The 23,853-nt window shown below is 38.1% G+C and overlaps 1 protein-coding gene across 2 annotated transcripts in view; it reads right to left on the bottom strand.

Moving 5' to 3' along the window:
* Positions 1–23,282, bottom strand: part of DAW1 (dynein assembly factor with WD repeats 1) — a 45,680-nt gene extending 22,398 nt beyond the window's left edge. Inside the window, exons 1-6 of one of the 2 annotated variants that reach the window (XM_038574057.1) lie at positions 23,139–23,233; positions 14,050–14,198; positions 10,315–10,387; positions 6,753–6,897; positions 5,293–5,351; positions 2,440–2,562 (exon numbers count right to left, since the gene is read on the bottom strand). In XM_038574057.1, the coding sequence (XP_038429985.1) occupies positions 2,440–2,562; positions 5,293–5,351; positions 6,753–6,897; positions 10,315–10,382 (395 nt within the window). In that variant the 5' untranslated portion in view covers positions 10,383–10,387; positions 14,050–14,198; positions 23,139–23,233. Of the gene's footprint in view, positions 1–2,439; positions 2,563–5,292; positions 5,352–6,752; positions 6,898–10,314; positions 10,388–14,049; positions 14,199–23,138 lie in introns of both variants that reach the window. The other variant, XM_038574056.1, reaches the window with a different exon arrangement.
* Between the last annotated feature and the right edge of the window lie 571 nt (positions 23,283–23,853).

Genomic DNA, 23,853 nt, shown 5'->3' with positions numbered 1-23,853 from the left:
AAGCTTACTCCCGACCTAATGTATAAAACATATAAACACTAAACTGGTTGAAATTCATCTCTCTCCCCACCCCCTCCCCTTCTCCTCTCTTTTGTTCTCTTTCTTCCCCTCTCCTCTCTTTCTCTCTCTCTCTCTCTCTCCCTTCTCCTCTCCCCCCCTCCCCCCCCCCACACACATGCACATGTTCCCTCTCATTCTTTGGTGGCTATCTTGAACTCACTCTACTGAAACCCCAATGCCCCCAAATGCCATGGAAAATGCTGCTTTAATCCATACATAAATCAGCAGACTCTGTAATTGGACAAGTGAGTTTTTCATTAGGGGGTCTTGATAGAGTCCAACAGCAGAACCAAAAGAGGAAGCATTCTTTACCTCTCTATCCCCAAAAAACTTTGTTCTCAGACATGCAGAAATATCTTATCATTTAAGTAGCCTATTATAGGACATGGTATTATATTATAGAGAATATACTTTTAAAGTCCTTTAAATAACATTGCAATTAGAGTAGGAATTATACCAGAAGTAAAATATTCTATCATATATAATTTCAATAAAATCTTCCTCTCCCACAGGTTGGTGCAATAAGGTATTATAAAAATCACATTCTCTACAGTGTATAACTGCATACATCGCAGTTAAGTTTTCGGTAATGTAATTGGAATATTTAATCATTTTAAATGTACCAATTAACTTTGTGCCATCACAATTGATGTGTTTTAAAAGTGTGTAACATTTTAAAGAGATGTAATGACATTAGCAACCTACATACCAAGTTTTTAATATTCATGGGATAAAATTTCGACTCTAAGTGCATCAGATTTTTATAAAACTCCCTTTATTGCCCCTGCCACTATCCTACACTGCTTTCATCATCTCCTGAATCTATCACTTTATCTGTCTCCAAACTAATCTCCTTGCCTCCTGTTTCATCCCTTCTCACACCCTCCGGCCCCCTGTCTCTGCCAGAACAGCTCTCCCAAAATAGCACTTTCATTGAGTCCCTCCTTCATTCACAAAGCTTTCATCAGAACTCGGTCTTCCAGAACAGAGTTCAAACTACACAGAAAGCTCTGATCTCGCCCACTTTTGTTTCTCACCAGAAAATGTGCACTAGAGAGCCAGGGGCGCCAAAGTCCCACCTAACCTCTGGAGCTGCAGGGTGCCCTCACCCACGATGCCCTCCCCGCTTCCCTCCGTCTTTCACCTTCCACGCTTCTGCTTGAGCCCCATATCTTCCACAAAGCCTCTATCAGGAGAAATCACACAAATCTTTCTCCTCTTAACTTTTAAACCATTTACTGTTGTGTTCTAGTCATCATAATACTATGGTAAAAGACACGTATTTATAGAAACAGCTTGGTGAATGGAAAAAAGTCAAAGTGAGCCATCACGAGAAAAGACGCAACGTTCAGATTTTTTTACGCAAATATGCAAGGCCATGGCCTTTTCTTTGGCCAGCCAGAGCTCATTATCTGTCTTAGAGAAATTATATCCAACATCTACAACCACCCAATTTTTTCTTAAAAATGGCATGAGAACTTAAACATGCTTGCAGAATCTGAGCACAAAATTTTTCTAAATGTTTCAGTGTGTTTTCTAATTTTTACATTGCTCTCATCTACAACTTCATTTAGTAGTGATTTTTTTCAAAGATTTACCTTATCTATGTATTCACACACAAAGAAACCTCAACAGCTTTATTTTCACATTCATTATTTCATTAGTTTAAGCAATACTTAATTAAATTCCATAATTACAATTGAAAGCACAGCCAACATAAGCAGTTTTATGTAAAAACACAATTAAATCTTGGTGGGCCTACCACCTAACCTGTGGCAAGAGAAGCTGAGCATACCGGTGAGTGGGTGGCCCAGTGGGTGGCCCAGTGGGTGGCCCAGTTGCTACAAGCATTCAGGGAGCAGAAGGATAGCTAGAGGACTAACTCAAACTGCTGAATCAGTTAACTAGACATTGGTTTAAAAGGCCATTATATTTTGTACTGTTGTGTTACTGTACACATTTTTTTCTGCTAAAGACTGTAAATTAACTTCTAAACAAGGCAAACCATGTTATGTGGGTGTGTCACATTCTCCAGAAGCCAGTGCTGTAAATATCAGTAGGACCTGCCTGTCAGGGAATTAATTCCCAAGAGAAGGGACTCAATTCTGCCTGAACTTGGACTCTTGCTCTCCTCTTTATTACCAGGTGATCCCAGGAAGGGAACTTGAACTTTATATACTTTATATGAGAACAGTAATACCTATCCCGAAACTCCTGTAAGCATTGAAGAAGATAATTAAAAGGCTTTCAGAGCACACATCAGGCACTTGACAAATTTTAGTTCTCTCTTCCTTTCCTCCTCCAATAAATGGAGGGAGAGAAGAATAAACAAATTAATGGATTTATAAGGAATAAATGAATGAGTGAGAGTCTTTTTACCCATAAGGATTGTTGAATGCTATGGCATAAACTACATTCCTGTGGCCCTCCAGGGTGTGAAGCTCCTCTCCAGATGCAGTGTCCCAGAGTTTACACGTCCGATCATAGCTTCCTGTGATAAAGCTAACACAAGGAATATAAATCAATCATAAAGTGACAATAGCAGTGTGTTAATAAAGACCTCCTTTGTTTTAACCTGCAAGATTGTAAGCCCATTTTTATTGCTTTTTATAATGGAACTTGTGTATGTAGAACAGTAAATTAGGAACAGTATCTAAATCTTTTGATTAGAAACTTTCTAATTTATCCCTACCTCAAAAAGGAGTCACTAAATAAAATAAAGAATATCCAATAATCTTTCTAATAATATAAATAATTAATAATTAAATAGTGGTCATCAATAACATTTTCTGAAACTCTGACATATCTCAATAGACAGCATCATTCTTCCCATTGGTCAGACCATAAAATCTTAGCACCATCTTTGATTCCTCACTTTCCCTCACATCCCACACACAATCTATTGGTAAATTCTGTTAGCCCAATCTCAAAATATACTTCTAATGTGGCCACTTGCCACCAGGCTTCATTGCCTCTATCTCTTGCCTCAACAAATGAAACCATCTTCTAATGGGTGCTAGCTCACACATGATCTTTCTAAGTCTATTTTCCACATTGAAACTGGAGTTATTTTTTTTAACCTTTCCTTTCCTAGCTGGCTTCCTAGCAATCTAGAGGAAAATCCAAACTTCTTCTTATGGCCCACAAGGCCAGCAGCATTGGCCATCTCTGGGACCTCAATTTGGCCCAAAAGCACACCCCTGAACAGCCACATTTACCTTTGATAGTTTCTAAAGAATTCATTTATTTTTTCTTTTCTATACATGCTAATTCTTCCATCCATCTGGTTTACTGCCATCATCCCCAGGACCTGGAACGTGACTAGCAAACTAGTAAAAGTTCAATGAATATTTACCTAAGATTTGCAATCCTCTAACATGAATATTTGACTACAGGAATAATTAGTATGTTGGCCTCTCATATTATAAAGTAAAATAACAGTATCTTAGTTATTCCCTAAATATTCCATTAGGAAAGATACTTCTCCAACACAGAAAAAAAAAATGCATGAAATTAGAAAGCCAGTCTCTATGTCAAGTGGTAATGATAAAAGTTGAACACAAATCCTGATATCGAAACTCAAGTAAGTGAAAGGGTTGACAAGGCAGTGTATCTTTGAATCTTCTCTAGGTATTTCCTTCTAGCTTCTTTGTGGATGTAAATTGGTACAATCATGATGGAAGACAGGATAGTGGTTCCAAAAAAATTAAAAATAGAACTACCATATGATCCAGCAGTCTTACTTCTGGGTACGTATCCAAAAAAAAATGAAATCGGAACCTCATAGATATATTTGCACTCTCATGTTCTTTGCAGCATTGTTCACAGTAGCCAAGATACGGAAACAACATAAATGTCCATCAAGGAATGAATGGAATATTATTCCATAAGAAGGAAGGAAATTTTGCCATTTGCAACAACATGGATGAACTTGGAGGACATTATTCTAAGTAAAATAAACCAGACATGGAAAGACAAATATGTCTGATCTCACTTATATGTAGAACCTTAAAAAAAAAAGTCAAATTCATAGGAGCAGAGAATAGAACAGTAGTCACCAGGGGCTGGGGAGTGGGAGAAATGGAGAGATGCTGGTCAAAGGGTGTAGCATTGCAGATATGTGGGATGAGTAAGTCTAGAGATGTTATACACAGGTATGATGACTATAGTTAATAATATTGAATACTGGAAATATGCTGAAAGAATACATTTCAAGTGCTTTCTTTACACAAAATAGTGGTAACTGTGAAGAGTTAATACGTTAAATAACTTGACTATAACAATTACTTTATTATGTATATGTATGTCAAATCATGTTATGCACCTTAAATATATAAAGTTTATTTTTTAAAAGGACGTTTTTATTCCTTAGTTGTTAAAAATTAGACATAAGGAATAGAAATGGAAATACAGAAATACATAGGTGGAACATAGGGGATTCTCAGGGCAGAGAAACTGCTCTGTGTGATGCCTTAATGGTGGATACCTGTCATTACATGTTTGTCAACCCATAGAATGTACAAAAGCAAAAGCAACCCCTAATGTAAACTACGAACTTTGAATGAAAATGATGTGTTTGTCAATGTAGGTCTATCAACTGTAAGAAATGCACAAGTCATTGGGGGAAGATGACAAGGAGGAAATCTGAGGGTGTGTAGGGGCCAGGTATACATGGCAAATATCTGTACCTTCCACTCAATTTTGCTATAAACCTAAAACTGCTTTAAAATTCTAATACATTTTTAATAATTTTTTTTCATTTTAAAATCTTAAAATTTTAAGGGCGTCTGGATGACCCAGTTAAGAGTCTGCCTTTTGGGACCCCTGGGTGGCTCAGCGGTTGAGCACCTGCCCCTGGTTCAGGGTGTGATCCGCGGTCTCAGGATAGAATCCCACATTAGGCTCCCTGCCTGGAGCCTGCTTCTCCCTCTGTCTGTGTCTCTGCCTCTCTCTCTGTGTCTTTCATGAATAAATAAATAAAATCTTAAAAAAAAAAAAAAAAAAAAAAGAGTCTGCCTTCTGCTCAGCTTATGATCTCAGGGTCCTGAGATTGATCCCTGCATCCAGCTCCCTGCACTGAAGGAAGTCTGCTTATCCCTCAGCTTTTCCCTCTCCTTCTGCCCTTCCTCCCCCACCTCCGCTTACATGCACACTCTCTCTAACTCTCTCAAATAAATAAATAAATTTTTAAAAATTTAAAATTTAGAATAAATAAATTTAAGAGAACCTTACCAAGAGCCCGATTTATTAAGTGCAACATTAGTCAATGGCAGTATGTGTGCTCTGAGAACCTTCAATGAAAGAAAACATCATGTGTTATAGACTCAAAAAAATTAAGTTTAACTCATTAATCTTAACTTCAGACTAATCAAGACATTCAAGTTTGTCTTCGTTACACATAATAAATGAACAAAAATTCACTATCTGGACAAATGAGAAAAAAATACATTGTGCCTTCTACTATTAAGACCAATAATACATTTGGTAGTTACAAATAATTACAAAAACATAATTGGATCTGTTTTCTATGAATTTACTTGTAAAATAAATTATTGCTACTAAATAAGATATCAAATAGCACTAATTTATAACACTTTCTTTTAAATATTGCACATGATAATACACCAAACATGTTTCAAATATAGATTTTAAAATCTGTTATTATTTTTGGAATCCTAAAGCTCCTCTAGAGTCAGGATATGTCTCATTTTATGTATCTTTCAATTCTTGCATTGTCAAGCATGAAATGGATGCTTAACATTTATCAAATGAACATAAATAAATTGGGTAGTCTGTTTATCGATAGAGTGATTGGCTAGGCTGGGACAGTCCCAGTTATATCTACTGCAGGAGTATAATTACTAATAGTATCCCTTTTCACTATCAAAAATGTTCCCTTTGGAGGATAAATTACAAGGTCATGTGAGTTATAGAACTCATATTTGCAGTTAAATAGTGCCACCTGCTGGAAGAAAGGTATCACAAGAATAATTTCTTTATCTTTCAATAATATATTGAAGGGATGACTACAAAAGATTGAATATTTTGTATCAAAGAGAATATGTCAAGTATATAAATAATAATTACATTTTCTTATTATTTTATTTAAGTCATAAGAAGAAAAACAGTGTAATATGAATCAATATCAGAATAAACTATTAAATATTGTTAAATAATTAAGAAAAACTAAAAGCTGTTCCTGAATAAGTGACTATATTTGTTATACTTTTAATTTAATCAACATAAGCTGTAGAGAAACATAGCTATATTTATACCACATTAAAATTATCATATAAGTCATATCAAATAATTTACTGAAATATATTTAGTTCTCATGGAGCTGAAAATATTAAATATTGACATACCATGAAATACAACCTCTTAATTTACTCCAACTGAAAAAATATTTAATTATTCAGTAACTTAAAACTACCTTAATGGTCATCCTTTAAATTTAACATTGTAAAGAACAGCCAAACTTACTACAAATCCTTATTTAACTTCTCAAGAAATAAATGTTTGAATTTCAGTCAGTCAATAAACAAACACTAATTGAGACTTAGTCTCGGCAAATATATGTGAGGCACAGAGAGAAAGAGAAAATATAAACCGCATTTTGTCTCAGATTTATAGGATACCAGCTAACTCATTGAAGTTCTTCTGTTTATTTTTTTAAAAAAAACAAGCATTACCTTAAAAAGATAGAATGTGTGGTTGCTGTGCTGTCTGAGTTTATCCTGTAATCTCTGAATTAAAAGCTTTACTTGCTCTGATCTTGAAGCTGTGATTAGAGGCTCTGCTTTCTGTATTTCTTCTACTAGGGCATTGACTTCAGTGCTGAAATTCACAAAAGAAAAAACTTACTTTTTTCTATACCAAAATTTGCATACACATGCATTCCATGAAGAACTGCATTGAGTTATGAAACATTTTTGTAAAATTTGTCAAAACATCATTAGCATTATTAAGAGATTTCTAAGGAAAAGATACACATGAATAAAGAAGTCGAGCCTGCACGAAAGTGGCTTGGGTTCTTCAGAATGCCTCGTCATGAGCCAAGTCTTCTGTGGAAGGTGTGCAAGGATTCTGATTTGCTCACCTGAGAAGGTCAAGTGCATATGGTTCTGGTTCTGGACATAAACTCTTTATTTTTTTTTCCTGTTTTGTTTTTTTTTTTTTTGTCTCTTTAATGAACATGTACGGAATGTTCCTGCGATGACTATATTTTGTACCTTACATACATTCTCTTGTTTAATCCTGTAGCAAGAGCTAATTTAAGGCTTTTATCACAATGATTTCAATGAAGAAGAAACTGAGGTTTGGAAAGGTTAAGTTTTAAATATTTTTTTAGGGAAAGAGAAAGGACCTAACCAAAAATGGCCATTCAAAGAATGATGATGTTGATTACTATTTTGTATGGGCTATGACATTGTTTTCAAAAAAGAAAAAAGCTGCTCTGAAAAGTACAGTCAAATTTCCCCCCCAGTATTCAAATAATCTATAGCAATGCTGATCAATTTTGCTAGTGCAGAATATTAATTGTTCAAGACAGAGAATAATGTCTATAAACCACAAAACAGCTAAAATAAGGTCATTTCACAAGACATGTGACAACCATGGATCAAAAATGCACTGTCTGTCCCCTCCCTTCAAGAATGGACTCCTGGCCCCTCTGGGAGGGGGGTGCTTCGCTAACTGACAGCCTCCAGCTGCAGCTTCTTCAGAATCCACCTCAGCATTGGAGCCTGGGGGCATCATGCCCTCCTCTGATGACCCTCAGCCCAGGGCTGAACAAGTGCACAGTGCACTAGTCATTTTTGTCCCGAGAGGGACTCTGGCCCTCAAGCTTTACCCGGGAGCTCCCCTGTGGGCTGGTAGAGACTCGGCTCACATCTGCATCATCGTGGTCAGTGGCTCCTCATGCGGAACTCTGCTTCACTTCCTGTCACAGATGCCACTTCTCAATAACCTGACACCCACCTACCTCTCCTATCTCTGTCTCAGCAGCTGCTTCCCAGAAATGTAAACTCTGATAAGCACACCTCTGCTCTTCGTAAATAAACAGTTCCTGAGCTCCAGACTGTGTAAGGGACTGAGGTAGAAGACAATTCACCCCACTAACATTTACTGAGTCCCTTCTACAGCTAGGCCCTGGGAGGGTCAAAGACACAGCACCTGCTCTCAAGAAATACGATCAATTAGAATAGGAGGTGAATATTTAGAAAAGAAATGAGTCATAGACAGTTTATAATGACTTTGATAAATGCCGAGACAGCCAGTTGGCCAAAGACTCACACCTTCCTGAGAATAAAGAAGATAATAATACCTCTTGGAAGAGTTTCCAAAAATTTTTATAGGTCAAAACAGATTTCCCAGCAAGATCCAAATTAACCAGATGTTTAATCTGACCCATCTCACCCCTGTGGTATTCTAATTGCTCTTTTCAGTACTGTAACTCTACTATGTCCCGTGTCATGTAAATGTTTCTATGCACAGAATTCTTCCAAGATTCTGGAGCAGAACCAAAAATAAGATCCATGCTTTTTTTTTTTTTTTTACTTTGAGACATTTATATACTCCAGAGCATGACTACAGCATCCTAAGGATCTATACTGTTTTAAATATGAGATCTGTGTTTTCCTGAATCTCTAGCTGGAAGTTATTCTCTCATATAAACATTTATCTGTGCCACTCATATGATGTTCTGTTTTGTACAGGTGTGTTTCTCAAACTGGACAACACATCCATTAAAGCAGGGATTACAGCCTCTCATCAAATCTAACCTGGAGCTTTGCACATAGAAGGTGCAAATCACATCATTACCAACTAAATAAAGGAACATCTAACAAAGGAACTTTCTACATGCTGGCATAATCAGTAATATGTGCCAGTCACAAAAATAGCTGACAATCTTGACTTGATCTTAGACCTTGTCTTCCCTGAAAACTAGGTAAAACAATGATTTGTTGCGGATGAAATTTGATGCCATTATCTCTGCCACCATTTATTCTTTAATTAAAAAATGAACGGTTGAGTACCTTCTCTGAGCAGTCATCTGGAACAAGAAGTGAACTCCACATCAAACCCATCACCCTCTGAACCACAGCCTGTCCTTACCCTCAGACAAGTTTCGGGACCTCTCAAGTAGCCACAACCATGAGGAGCCAGGAGGCTGCTAGAGAGCAGTCAGTCTACTGTTTAATTGTGGTTATAAGAGGGGTCCCTTTGCTGTCATTCTGTTCCTCTCCCTACTAATCATGACAAAGTAGAATGGTCACAATGGAAAATAACTTGTTTCACTGGCCAACAACTCTGAAACACATATCGTGGTATTTTTGTTCTTTTTCAAAATTTTCTCCCACTCAGAATATCTTTACCTGATCTGAACCCATGGGCTTCTGCAGAATAATCACTAATCTGATTCTGTCCCTTGAAGTGAAGTTTTGCACAGGACTTTTTTTCTTTGAGTCTTGCATAGGATTTCCTAAAGGACTGAATTCTGGGCAGCATGATTTCACACGAGGATTTCCTCAGGGTGCCCCACAAGCTTCAGAGACAGACAGGATCCTCCCTAACCTGCCCCATGACAATGAGGAGGACAGAATGCAGTCAGCCCTGTGAAGTGTTTTTCTACCAGGAAAGTAACAGATTCAGTAGTATTCTTAAAATTCTAATAATCAGTATTCCTCAAAAATGTTAAGGTCATCAAAAAAAAGGGACATCTGAGAGACTGTCACCACCACGAGGAGCCTGGGAAGACTTGAATGAAATGTAACATGGTATCTTGGGAGAGAAAAAGACCAGGAGGTAAAAAACAAGGACAATTGAATAAGATATGGTCTTTAGTTAGAAATAATATATATCAATACTAGTTCACTAATTATGACCAATGTACCACGTGAATCTACGATGCTAATAATAAGGGATGCAGGGCATGAGGCATGTGCGAACTCGTGTTTTCACAACTTTCTAAAACTATCCTAAATTAAAAGATTAAAAACAACAACAGGTCTATTTAAGATGAAAAAGGGGCAGACTAACCATCCTTTTCCCATCTCCTCCTCACCCAGTAAGACTCTGGAGCAGAACTCACTGAAGCAAATAGGAAAGAACACAGCACAGAATGTTGTTTTAGCCATGTATTGCCTGTGTTCATGCAGCTCATCTACATATCACTCTGTGTCAGCATTTTCCAATAAAAAAAAAAAAAACACCTGGATATAAAACCCAGGTTGCATTACATAGCTAGTTTACCTGGGACTGAGGTTGAGCAAATCTATGGATTTGGTCTTCAATTCTCCACTCTTTTCATATTCCAACATAATTCCTATAAAAAATAAGCAAATGTGTTATAAAAACACTTATGATGACAATGAATGTCACAAGTTAATCTATTTGCCATAATTTTTTTCATTTCTGTTTTTTAAGTTTTAGAATTACTCAGCATAAAACATATGCAGTGATGTCTGATACTAAAATAAGAATGTGTGAACTCCACTTTTCCCTAGTCCTCCTTCTAAATACAGCTAAATATCCTTGAAATTATTCAATGCTAAAATAATCAAAGGTTGGTAGAGGGTAAACTGACTAGGGTCTCAGGACTTGAGCAATGACAGTGTGGTGAGTTCCTAGGGTTTCTTTTTACCTCCCATATACCCTTAAAGTAGAAAACCGAACAACTTGGAGCCTGGAACTACCAAAAAGCATAGACAACAAAACCCAAGCAACAGTAAAGCTAGCTCTCTGTGGCCAAAGGACCAGGCAAAGGGAAGTCAAAGAACTAATTTGGAGCCTTAAGCCCTGCTCCACAACTGGAGCTCCTTAGGCAGTCTGATCCCCCAGGGGAAATCCCTGAGCTTTCCCAGTCTCCCTGCAAAGCTAGGCCCTAGCAGTAGTCTGATGTGTCTGCAACATCCCAGTAACAAAGCCCCAGACTTCCTCGACACCTTCAGGTGGGGCCCCAGGGGACCACCTAATCTGTCTATGGCAGCTACAAGAAAGTCTTAGGATCACTCAGACTCCATCCTGCAACCTAGCCATTGGTGGGCAGCTTCCTCCACCTGCAAAAGGGGCAGTAGTGAAGTCCTGGGATATCCTGTATCTCACACCACATTCACGCACTGAAGCAGTGTCTTCCAGCCTTTTAACCAGTGGTGTCACCCACCAGGCCTAGAGTCTTGTCTCTGTCCCTCCACTCCCCCCAAGGTCATTCAGTGAGAGCAGGCATACTGGGAAGTATCTTCCATCCTGCAGGTGGCAGCAACTGGAACTGGGCAAGAGCCTTAGCAACACCAGAAAAATGAAGCAGACCAGAATATTGTAAGCGCTCAAAAAACTAAGCTGCCATTGGAACTAAAACCCATGAAGTAGACCAGAACCTCTATGTTACACCTAAACATGGTGACAGTAGATTCAGATAGGATCAAGAGCTTCCTAACATAGGAACCAAAATGTCCAGGACACAATAAACAGGAAAAAAAAATCACCCATCACACCAAGAACCAGAGAAAGACAACCAACAAAAACAAATATGTAGGTGAATCAGATGCTGGAATTATTTGACAAGGATTTTAAAGGAGATGTCAAAAATACTTCAGTAACCATTTACAAATTCACTTGAAACAAATGAAAAAATTGAAAAATCTCAGAAAAATAAAAGTTTTTTAAGCAAACTGGAATGGAAATTATAGAACTGGAAAGTTTAATGGGCAAAATGAAAAACTTGTTGAATAGGCTCAGTAGGAGAATGGATATGACAAAGGAAAGAATCAGTGAACTTGAAGACAAATCAATAGAATATATTCATTCTGAACAACAGAGATAATTTACATGGGGGAAAAACTGAACAGAACCTCTCATCCACTTTATCGTACTACTTCTATAAATATGGGCCAGTGGATCTCAAAAGCTTCGATCTTAGGACTGCTTTATACTCTTTCAATTATTGAGGACACAAAAGAGTTTTTGTTTTTGTAATATTTTTGTATTAAAACTGAGAATTTTTAAAATTATTTATTAAACTGTCATAAAATAGCCATAATAAAGTCATAGCATGCTAATGTAAATAACATATTTTATAGAAATAACTATCATCATTTTACACTTTTGCAAATTTCTTTCATAACTGGCTTAATTAAAGACAGCTAGATTCTCATCTCTGCTCCTGCATTCAAGCTGTTCCCACGGTGTTTCAATGAAGTATATGGAAAAAAATCTGGCCACATATAAATATGCAGTTGGAAAATGAAGAAATAAAATAATTGCATTTCCAGATAATCATGGATAACCTTCTTTAATACTACATCAAAACTTAACAAGCAGTGATTCATTAAGATTGGTTGCAACATAGGATCCGAAACCACATCAAATAATTCTTCATACTCTGTTACATTAAAATTCATTGGTATATCTCAGACTTTTAAAGGATATTTTATTCATATATGGTTACATATCATGCACCAGACATCTGAAAAACATTAGTTTACTGAGTTATGCCCATCTTCTAAATGGTGACATTTGTCATCATACAATATCCCCCCCAAAAAATCATAGTTTTTAATATCACTTCTAATATCTATCATCAGAGAACTCTTTCACTGATCAGTAAGCTGCCCAGCTCACGGCAGTAGATAAGTTTTTTGAAATTCTAATTTTTGCTTGAAAGCTCAAATTTTATCACTGGCAAGAAATGCTGACAGTCTGGCTTGAAAGTTCCAGGCTCGCTTTGCTAGTTTTCAAACAAAATGTCTTCCAAATATCCAAATCTGAGACCCATGTTTTTTTTTCAGTCTTTCAAGTAAAACTGGTATTCCTTGAGGAAAACAGCTGGTTCATCTCTCAGTCCACATGAATGACTGCAACAAGAGTTTCCATCCAAATAACTTTCAAACATAACTGTGCAGCAGAAGTGCTTAATGAGAATTTTCTATTTCATCACTTGGAATGCAAATACTCTGAGGTCAGTATGTGACTACATTACTAAGTCTTACTGTTTCATCAAGGGCCTTCTTTTTTTCTTTTAATTTAAATGCAATTAGCCGATATAAAGTACATACTTAGTTTCAGATGTAGTGTGCAATGATTTATCAGTTGCATACAACATCCAGTGCTCATTGTATCACATGCCCTCTTTAATGCCCATCACCCAGTTACCCCATTCCCCTACCAACCTCCCCCTCCAGCCACTTTCAGTTTGTTTCCTAGAGTTAAGAGTCTCTCACAGTGTTTCTCCCTCTCTGATGACTTCCCAGTTTTCCCTCCCTTCCCCTATGATCCTCTGCACTGTTCCCTATATTCCACATATGAGTGAGACCATATAATAATTGTCTTTCTCTGATTGACTTATCTCATTCAGGCATAATATTCCATCAAGGGCATTCCTAAGTGAAACTGAGGGGGTTTCTTCCTATCAAGAGTTTGCGTCAGTGAGGAATACAATGATGGCTGTGAACGTTTGTTGCCACTACCTCATGTGAAGTAAGGTTCCAGAGGGCTTTTGTACCAGTAGTGCAAATGTCAACACCATGAAAAAAGCAGATGATATCTTGTGATTATTATGAAAACAGATTTGACCTTGAGGCTCCACTGAAAAGGTGCAAGAACCCCCAAGGGTCCTCCTCCAATTTGAGACTCACTGCCCTATGACCACAAATTTGATATAACAGATTTCAGATCAAGAGAAAACAGGAAATTCCATCAAAAACACTGTATTTACTTTCCAAAGCACTGGACCATTGAGATAGAATGTGGCAGAGTTGAAAAGCTTGAGTTCCAGCTCAAGTCTCTACTTATTTCATGATACTAGTAATCTCTTTATATCTCAGTCTTCTCATTTGTAGATAATACCTTCAATTTTCTGGTTGACCTTAAATTATATATATTTAAGTATATAAAGTATATAAAGTACCTGGCATCTAGAAACTCATTAAATAGTGCTTATTATCTAAAGATTAATCAAATACTCCCTTGTGACGTATCCTACACAGTCACCTTCTATTACTTGACATCTATGCCTTCTCTCCCCAGTGAGATTGCAACATCTTTGAGAAGAAAGTCATATGCTTCTTTATGCTCCCAGGAGGACCATCCTTGGAATGAGTCGTGATGGTTTATGCACAGTAAGCCTGTGATTTCGCCAGCTACAAGTACAAACCACACCGTCAAATGGATTTACGCCTTCCCCCTCTCTGGCTTTCATTTCTCCCACGGTAGTGCCTGCCCCAACCTGTTGTGTTTACGATCTTTCCATTTTCTGTCCCAGCCACACCTGACTCACTAGGCTGCGTACTCCTGGGTCCCTGTCTTCTCTTTATCCCTAGTGTCCACCATGAAATTTGGACTGTTCAAACAGTGCTTGTTGAATATATGAGTTAAATGTTAGTTAGTTAGGGATGAGTGTCCCCAGACTACTGAATGCAACTGACAGTCCTTATCTTTATGACACACAGACTTTCAGAAATAATCGACACCATGGCCAACTCCCTCCTTCTTCAAATATGATTCTCCATGGGCTTTTATGAAATCTGTCTTTTTCTCTACTTTGTTACTTTACATTCTCCTTTACTGATTCCTCCTCTTAGTCCTCACCTTTAAGTACTGATTTAGGTTAGGGTTCGGGTCTAGGAATTCTTTCTTCACTTTATTTTTTTTTTTCTCTAAGTTCACTAGTACCCATGGCTTTAATTATCATTAATATGCCAATAATTGCCAGTTATAACTCTCCCATCTAGACCTCGGAGCTCCAGATATGTGGCTATCTTGCCTGTACCTCGAACATGTCTAGGGTCTTACCCTTCCATCCTGTATCTCCTACAGAGCTTGTTCCCCAGTGTCACATATCGCCACACACCCCACCACACAGCTTCAATCTCGGGACAGTAGATAAACCCAAGCAGCCATTGTGTAATGAAGTATAACACTTTAGAACAGAAAAATCATTCCACATGGTTTTAATGATGAGAACACCAGGACACCGCAGGCAAACAACCATAACTAAAAGGCTTGTTTGGTATAGTTTTATTTTGTTTCTTTGCCCCAAGAAGTGATCCTTTCATATTTAAGACTTTAGACCAGACTCTAGTCTAAGAAGCAAACTTACAAAGAAACAAAGGATCTGTGGAGAGCCAACTGCTCTAAATAGTTATTTCCTTAGAGTATAAGTTGACTTTTTGGTTCCACGTTAACTTTTTCAATAAAATATGGATGTTACAAGGTTGTAAAAATCTTTAAACCTACTTATATGTACATGTTCTAGGAAGAATTTAAGAGGACTTAGAAAAAATAAATGAAATTCAAAAAGCTAAGATTGAAGTAGGTAAGAATTAGATACATTGCTTAAAAAAAAAGTAGGAAGTGCTCTACCCACAGGAGAAGTGGTATAATTACAATAATTAATTGTAAAGAAGTGGGATAAGTAATTATAGTAATTAATAGATAGATAGATAGATAGATAGATAGATAGATAGATAGATAGATATAGAAGTCTGCAAAGTCAAGGGTAGGTTGACTGACTAGGTCCCTCTCTCCCTCTGCCCTACAGCTGGTGGGCGCTGGTCATATAAAGGTATGTGAGGCCAGGTGTGTGATCCCTAGACCATGGGCCAGAAGACCAAGACCTAATGGGATTTATTGACTGGTCATAGTAAGCCAAGGACAGAACCAGGATTAGAACACATGTCTTCTGATGGAAATATGTTCAGGACAAAGCAGTTCACATGGAGTATGATCCACTTCATTTACAAAATAAAGCAGACATCTGTAAATCTATGTATCAAAAACAGCAACAGGGAATTAAGAGGGTACAACAGGGCATCGAGATTAGGATGACTTTATTTTTATTTTTATTTATTTTTTTATTTTTTTATTTATTTTTATTTTTTTAGGGTGACTTTAATTTTCTTCCTCAGACTTGTATTATTAAGATTTTCTATAATGAATATTACTAGCACATTTTTAAAAAGCTTGCAGCAACCTGTTTTCAACCTCTGTACTATTCAAGGAAATGTGGATATTAAAACAATGTCATGTTTTTCATCAAAAAAAAAAAAAGAATTAGATACATTGACAAGAGAAGATTCAAGTAAAGGAAAGATCACATTTATAATTGCATCAAACACTTACACATAAAATTAACAAGAAGTGTCCAAGACCTAGCTATACTACTGAACAGAAAAGAAAATTGTGATAAATGGAGACACATTTCTAGATGAGAGAACATAATATTATAAACAGGTCAAATTAATCTATGAATTAAAGTAATTATAATAACTTTATTTTTTGGAATTTGAAAATTTACCATGTATTATAACAGACTATAGAACAATAAAATGTGATTCTGATACAAAATTAGATCAACATAATAGAATTAACTAGGGATCCCTGGGTGTCTCAGTGGTTTTGTGCCTGCCTTTGGCCCAGGGCGTGATTCTGGAGCCCCAGAATTGAGTCCCTCATCGGGTTCCCTGCATGGATCCTGCTTCTTCCTCTGCCTGTGTCTCTGCCTCTCTCTCTCTCTCTCTCTCTCTGTCTCTCATGAGTAAATAAATAAAATCTTTTAAAAAAAATAGAATTGACTATATATGGGAGTTTAAAAATAAACTAAAAGTAATTTTTTAAACAAGTAGGGAGAGAATAAACTATACAATAAATAATGATGTAGTTGGAAAAATTCATAAAATTGGATTTCTACCACACAACATACAAAGATATATTCTAGGTTGATTAGAGATTTTAATATTAAAAACAAAATATAAAATGGTGAAAATAACAGGACATATTTACATCTTAGTGTAAGTAATTGGCTTTTTAAGCATGATGTGAAACTCAACACCTAAAGAAGAAAAAAATTGCTGCATTTGTCTAAAATTAATTTGAAGCTTCTACACAAGACAAGATCCCACAAAGTTAAAGATAAATGACAATGAGCAAAAACATTTCAACGATAAATACAAAGCTTAAAGACCTTAACATAAAGAATCTAAAAATGATTTTTAACAAGAAAATGGGCAAAAGGCATGAACGGTTAATTTGCTACCAGAGAGAGACAATGACCAATAAACAGACCAAAATAAAATATTCCCAACTCCATTACAAAGAAATACAAAATACAATAAGAAATACAACTTTTAGTCATCAGAATAGCAAAGATTGCAAAGACTGATAATACCAAATATTAGCAAGGTTGAGGAAATAGGCATTCTCAGACATATCAGGTGGCTCCTTCAAAAAGCCATCACACCTTCAGTGGATTGAGGATGTTCTTAGCTATCCTTTTATATATTTTTCAGAATTTTATTAAAAATGAATACTACTTTTATAATAGAAAAAAGTAAGAGAAAAATTAGAACATGGAGAAAAAGGAAGAAAAATGATAGAGATTAACATTATTAGCATATCAACTCCTGAAGATCAAGATCCCAATAAGGTTATTTGAAAACTCAAATAACATACAAAGTTTCTATCAGTTTAAGGCATCACTATCATTAACGACTGCTTCTTTCCTATTCTGTAATTTTAAATATTTTGCATTATATATAAGAGCACTGAAGATATACTATTTATTTTTGACAAAAGTAGGCATTCCATAAATAGCTGAGTAAATAAATGATGTAAACAATAAGTAAATAATGTAATCCTAATCTGTACCTCAGAGAAAAATTGAAAAGAATTAGCACTTGAGAGCCCACATAGCATGATCTATTATCCTAAGGAAATGCCCTAAATAATTTTAGTGAATTCACAAAATTCTCCATTCTTTATTCACAGCTACTTTGTTTCTTATAAAATAAAAATTGTAAAAGTTAACTACCAAAAACTAGTTGGGTTATGATTCAAATGGATCTAAAAAAAAAAAAGAGCAAAATCTGAAACCTATAATTGGACTGTTTGACTGTTACAAAGCATCAAGGTTAAATGTTCATCCTTCCCATGAGCACTGAGCTGCAATATGAGCCCAAAGCTGGGTCATGTCAACGAAGAGTACAGGCACAAAACAGAAAAAGATGCTCCTAGGAGCACATATTGTTCCGTGGTGATTGTTTCCCACAGTTTCTTAATGTTTTCCATCTGCCCCGGTTGTGAATTTTTGTGCAGTAGATATGATTCCCAAAAACACTTAAGAAGCTGCTACCCCCAACATTCTGCAAAGCACTATAAGGCTAAGCTTAAAAAGACACAAGTGTTCCTTACTCAGAGCACATTCAACCAACAGAGACCTTTAAAGTGCTCAGAATATTAATTAGTTTAATTAACGTTTATTTAACTCCTTCTCTTGGCCCAAAAACCTTGGAGCCTACATACAAGAAGTAAAAGACAAAGATTGCCATGCCTGAGTCAGTTGAAAAACACGTATGCAACACCCACTCTTCACAAAGAGAAGAGCTTATGGATTAATGAATGAGATAAAAAGAGAATGCCCATGTTTGATTAGCCATATTACTTTTATGTGAGAGGGACAATTCCATGGATGCCAACAGTGTGGAATGCTCCTGACCTATATGTTACTCAAAAGAAAGTAGGAGGACTGAAATCTGGGGGTTAAGAAATTAAACAAAATTGCAGAAGGGACGAAGATAACACAAGAATGATTCAGTGGTGAGCGATTTTTTTCCTACTTGATAAAGTTATTTTAACACCTACCTGCTATTCAGTAGTATGTTGGAAACTTGCGTATAATGTATGGATCACCAACCACTGGAATTCAGAAATTAAGTGTCTAACATGCTAGTGGTATGACTTCATTATAAAATATAATCATTAAGGCAACAGTTGCAAGTGTAAGTCTAAAGCATTACTTGAATGTGAGATTGCCGTTGGAACCCTGGACTTTCAGAGCTGGAGTGAAACCGATAGACCACCTGTTTGACCTATTCACATTTCAGGAGGAGCTCCAGGCATTCTACTCAACACACATCATCTCATTAAACTCATTCATTTATTCAACAAATATGTGAGCACCTATTTATTGACCAGTCTCTATTCCAAGTGCTAGAGATGTGGTAGTAAACAGATTTTACTGAGTCCAGGACCTCATGAAGCTTTTATTCTAGCCGGGGTGACTATTTGAAATAAGTAAGTAAAATTATGGCACAATGAACTGAGAGAGGGCCAAGAAAAAAATAAAGCGGGGGAGGATGTTATGAAATATCTTGAGGAGAAGTTGGGAAATTCTAGAAAGCGTGGCTTCACTTTATTTACTTCACTTACTTTTAAGGACAGAGCCAAAAAATGTGAGAATGCTGGCTCTGTAGATGTCCAGAGAAAATTATTGCAGCCAAAAAGAGCAGCAAGTGCAGAAACCCTGAGTGGGGGCATGCCCAGCCCATCCAAGGAACCCCAAGACGTCTAGTGCTGCCAGAGGGGAAGCGGGGTGAAGTCAGAGGCAAAATCAAAGAAGATCCTGTAGTGCCGTGGAGATTAATGCCTTAGAGATGATGGTGCTTTTATTTTAAGTGAAATGAAAAGCCATCAGAGAGCTCAAGCATAAGAGTGACATGATCAGATTTATGTTCTAGCTATCATCCTGATGCTGTGTTGAAAATACACAGAAGTAGGGCAAGGGTGGAGACTCTAGCAATAGAAAGCATGGTAGCCATTGCTGTGAGGTGAAACTGTTGAGTCCCGTATATATTTTAAGTTTTTAAAGATTTTATTTATTTATTTGAGGAAGAGAGAGAGAGACAGCACAAGCAGGGAAGAGACAGAAAAGCAGGTTCTCTGTGAGCAGGAAGCCTGATGGAGGGCTCAATCCCAGGACCTGAGCCGAAAGCAGATGCTTCACCCACTGAGCCACCCATGAGCCCCTGAATCCTGTGTATATTTTAATGGGGAACTGGCAGGATTTGTTACTGGGCCAAATGTGGAGTATGCAAGATGGGAGAGAAAGATGAGTCCAAGGTTTTGGCAGGGACAAGTGGAGGAATGGCGCTGCCATTAACTGGGATGAGGGAGACCACAAGATACCCCATATGAGATGTACATTGCACATCCAAAAGAACAACCAGGTAGGCCATGAGGTACTCAGGATAACTCATTCAGGTTTTTAAACCTTGAGAATGGATGAGATCACCTGGCTGATAAGTATAGATAGAGAAGTCCAAGGACAGAGCTCTGGAGCAATCCAACATTAAGATCAGAAGGAAGGGAAGTCAACAAGATGGATGAAGAAGGAGCAACAAAAAAGTACAAGTAAAAAACAATGTGTCCTGGAAGCCAAAAGACAGAGTGGCCAAAGGCATCAAATGCTACTGTCAGCTGAGGACAGGAAGGACAAAGAGGTGGCCAGTGGGTTTAGTGATCTTGGAGGCCACTGAGGATCTTAAAAGAATGCAGTTTCAGTGGAGCCATGAAGGTGATAACACCGTAGGAGTGAGTCCAAGACAGAAGAGAGAAGAGAAATGGGGACACTATTCTTCCAAGGAGGTTTGCTCTGAAGGGAAAGAGATAAATGAGAGAGTAGCTGTAAAGGGTCAGTAGATCAGCAAAAGGAGTATCATCATCACCATGTGACTTGATGGTCGAAAAGCCTTGATGGATTGAAACAAATTGCTCAAGTTACAAAATCTGTATACTGTATACGATGAGAGCCAGTTATTGTGATCCCAGAGCTCATCTTCCTAACCTACACTCCACAGCAAAGGGATGAATGAAAGCAAGTCATTCGCAAATCAGATCTATTTTGGGGAACCAGCACCAGCCTACACCAAGCACAGCCAAAGTAAAGTTGTGAATGCTTCAAGAGAACAAGCCATTTACAATTTCCTACGTGCTACCTCTCACATCTTGAGCCTTTTCATGTTATTTTAGTTGTAATCCTAAGAAGGATAAAACAAGTGTCTTTACTACAAATGTTAACTTCATATTGGAGATAGTTGCTGCAAGGCGTACCTTTACAGGGAGGCCCAAACTTCTCATCCGGCAGGAATACTTGGTCAACTACTGCTTTGTGCAAGTTTTGCAGATTTTTAAATTTTATATCCTTATTTTTAAAGTGAGTTCGGAATTGGAACCAAGAGTTCTGCCCCTATTTATTTTTGTTAAGATTTTATTTATTTATTAATGAGAGACACAGAGAGAGAAGCAGAGACATAGTCAGAGGGAGAAACAGGCTCCCTGTGGGGACCCTTATGCGGAACTCAATCACAGGAGAGGGGGGAGGGTTCATGACCTGAGCCAAAGGCAGATGCCCAACCACTGAGCCACCCAGGCGCCCCTGCCTCTATTTCTGTACCTACGAAACTGGGTGACCAGTGGGCTTCACTCATTCTTCAAAGGTGACCATACCCTCACCTATGAAACAAGACAACCAGGCCAGCTTATCCCACTCTAAACCTACAGGGTTCTGTGGGCATATTTTGAAATTCCTTAACTCATTGGAATCAAGGACTGTGACCTTAAAGCAGGGCACAGCGCCTGGTGGCTGGTCCTCAATAAACATGCGTCTGGGGTCAACTGATACGTGTGGCCTGGAATGCGAATATGCCTTGTTGCATGGGCATTTTCCTTTTTTTAAATCAGAGGCTCTGATGGTGGACTCAGGAATTTGTATTTACTGTATTTATTTATTCATGAGAGACAGACACAGAGAGAGAGAGAGAGAGAGAGGCAGAGACACACGCAGAGGGAGAAGCAGGCTCCATGAAGGGAGCCCGACAGGGAACCCAACGTGGGACTCGATCCTGGGTCTCCAGGGTCAGGCCCTGGGCCGAAGGCGGCGCTAAACCGCTGAGCCACCTGGGCTGCCCGCATTTTCCTTTTCATATTCAACACATCCTGACGTGGTTGGCGGGCACTGAGGGGTGCACCTGACGGGATGAGCACTGGGTGTTATTCTGTATGTTGGCAAATTGAACATCAATGAAAAATAAATTTATATTAAAAAAAAAAGAAAATAGAAAAAAAAAGAAATAAAATAAAAGGCAAGGATGCCTGAGTGGCTCAGCGGTTGAGCGCCTGCCTTCGGCCCAGGACATGACCCCGGGGTCCTGGGATTGAGTCCCACGTCGGGCTCCCTGCATGGAGCCTGCTTCTCCCTCTGCCCTTGTCTCTGCCTCTCGCTCTATCTCTCATGAATAAATAAATAACACCTTTTAAATTATTTTTGTAAATAAGAAGAAAGAAAAGAAAAGAAAAGAAAAGAAAAGAAAAGAAAAGAAAGAAAGAAAGAAAGAAAAGAAAAGAAAGAAAGAAAAAAGAAGAAAGAAAAGAAAGGAAGGAAAGAAAGAAAGAAAAGAAAAGAAAGGAAGGAAAGAAAGAAAAGAAAAGAAAAGAAAAAAAGAAAGAAAAAGAAGAAAAGAAAAGGAAGGAAAGGAAGAAAAGAAAAGAAAGAAAGAAAAGAAAAGAAAAGAAAAAAGAAAAGAAAAGAAAGAAAAAAGAAGAAAAGAAAAGAAAGAAAAAAGAAGAAAAGAAAAGAAAGAAAAGAAAGAAAAGAAAAGAAAAAGAAAGAAAAGAAAAAAAGAAAGGAAAGAAAAAGGAAATGAAAGAAAAAAGAAGGAAGAAGAAAGAAAGAAAAGAAAAGAAAGAAAGAAAAAAAGAAGAAAAGAAATAAAAAGGAAAGAAAAAAAAAAAAAAAAAAGAAAAAAATAAAAAAAAATAAAGAAAAATAGAAAAAAAAAAAAAAAAAAAAAAAAAAAAAAATAAAATAAAAAAATAAAAAATAAATAAAAAAAATAATATAAATAATAAATGAATAAAATAAAATAAAAAACAAAATAAATAAAATAAAATAATATAAATAAAATAAAATAAAATAAATAAAACAAAACAAAATAAAATAAAATAATCGGCAATGTGGTCCTTTCAGCGTCTGCTCCTCTGGAAACCAATCTGTCGGGACATCACCCCCCTCCCTCTCCGTCTGCCACATTCCTAGCGAGTCAGAAAAGCAGAAAAGCATTATAACTCAGCAACTTCAACGTTTAAAGACTTCCTAAAAAAAAAAAAATCCCTTTGAATGCTTGGAGCAACAGTGTCCAGCAGCGCCCCGCCTCCCGCGCCCCCGCGCACAGGGATCCCTCACCAGGGGACCCCCCCCCCCGCCCCGGAGCCTCCCGCGGCCAGGACGGAGGGACCCCGGCCGGTACCTGGCGGGTAATAGCGGAGCAGGAGGCTCCTGAGCTTCATCTTCTGCTCCTCGCCCGATCCCCGGGTTCGCGACGCTCTTCGTAGCCATGGAAACGGCCCAACAGCGGCGGGGCGCAGGTGCGCATGCGCGGGCTCCCGGGGCGCGCTGCTCGGGCGGGGGCGGGGGGGCCCCCCGGGGACCGCAGGCGGGTGACCTCACAAGGGCGAGGCGCGCGCGCTTCGGCCCAAGGGATTCCAAGGAGGAGGAACGGGAGAAAACCCCCCTCGGGGTCCCCATTCCCGGGCCCTCCTCGTGGCCCTGTCCCCACAGAAGAACTAGGACCACAAGGGAAGAGGCTGCACGTGCTGCCGCTGGGCCTGACGCTGCGCTTGGCGCCCTGTACACCTGAAGCTATGGAGACTGAGGCTGCAGTGGTGCATCATTTCTTCCTGCCCACCCACCCCCACCCCCAGAATCAGAGAAAGTGAAGACCCCCCCAAAGAAAGTGAGAACCCCCACAGCTAGCCAGTGGTGGAGGCAAGATGGGAAGGCAGGTGCATCACTGGGACCCCACACACTACTGTCCATCCTGGGTTTAAGGCTTTCTGGGACTTCCTTTTTTTGTTTTTTAAGATTTTATTTATTTATTCATGAGAGACACAGAGAGAGAGAGAGAGAGAGAGAGAGAGACAGGCAGAGGGAGAAGCAGGCTCCATGCAGGCAGCCCCACGTGG

The sequence above is a fragment of the Canis lupus genome, chromosome 25 (genome assembly GCF_011100685.1).
Source record: "Canis lupus familiaris isolate Mischka breed German Shepherd chromosome 25, alternate assembly UU_Cfam_GSD_1.0, whole genome shotgun sequence".
NCBI lineage: Eukaryota > Metazoa > Chordata > Mammalia > Carnivora > Canidae > Canis > Canis lupus.
Note: the sequence above shows the minus strand (reverse complement) of the source record. Positions and strands in the feature narration are given on the sequence as shown.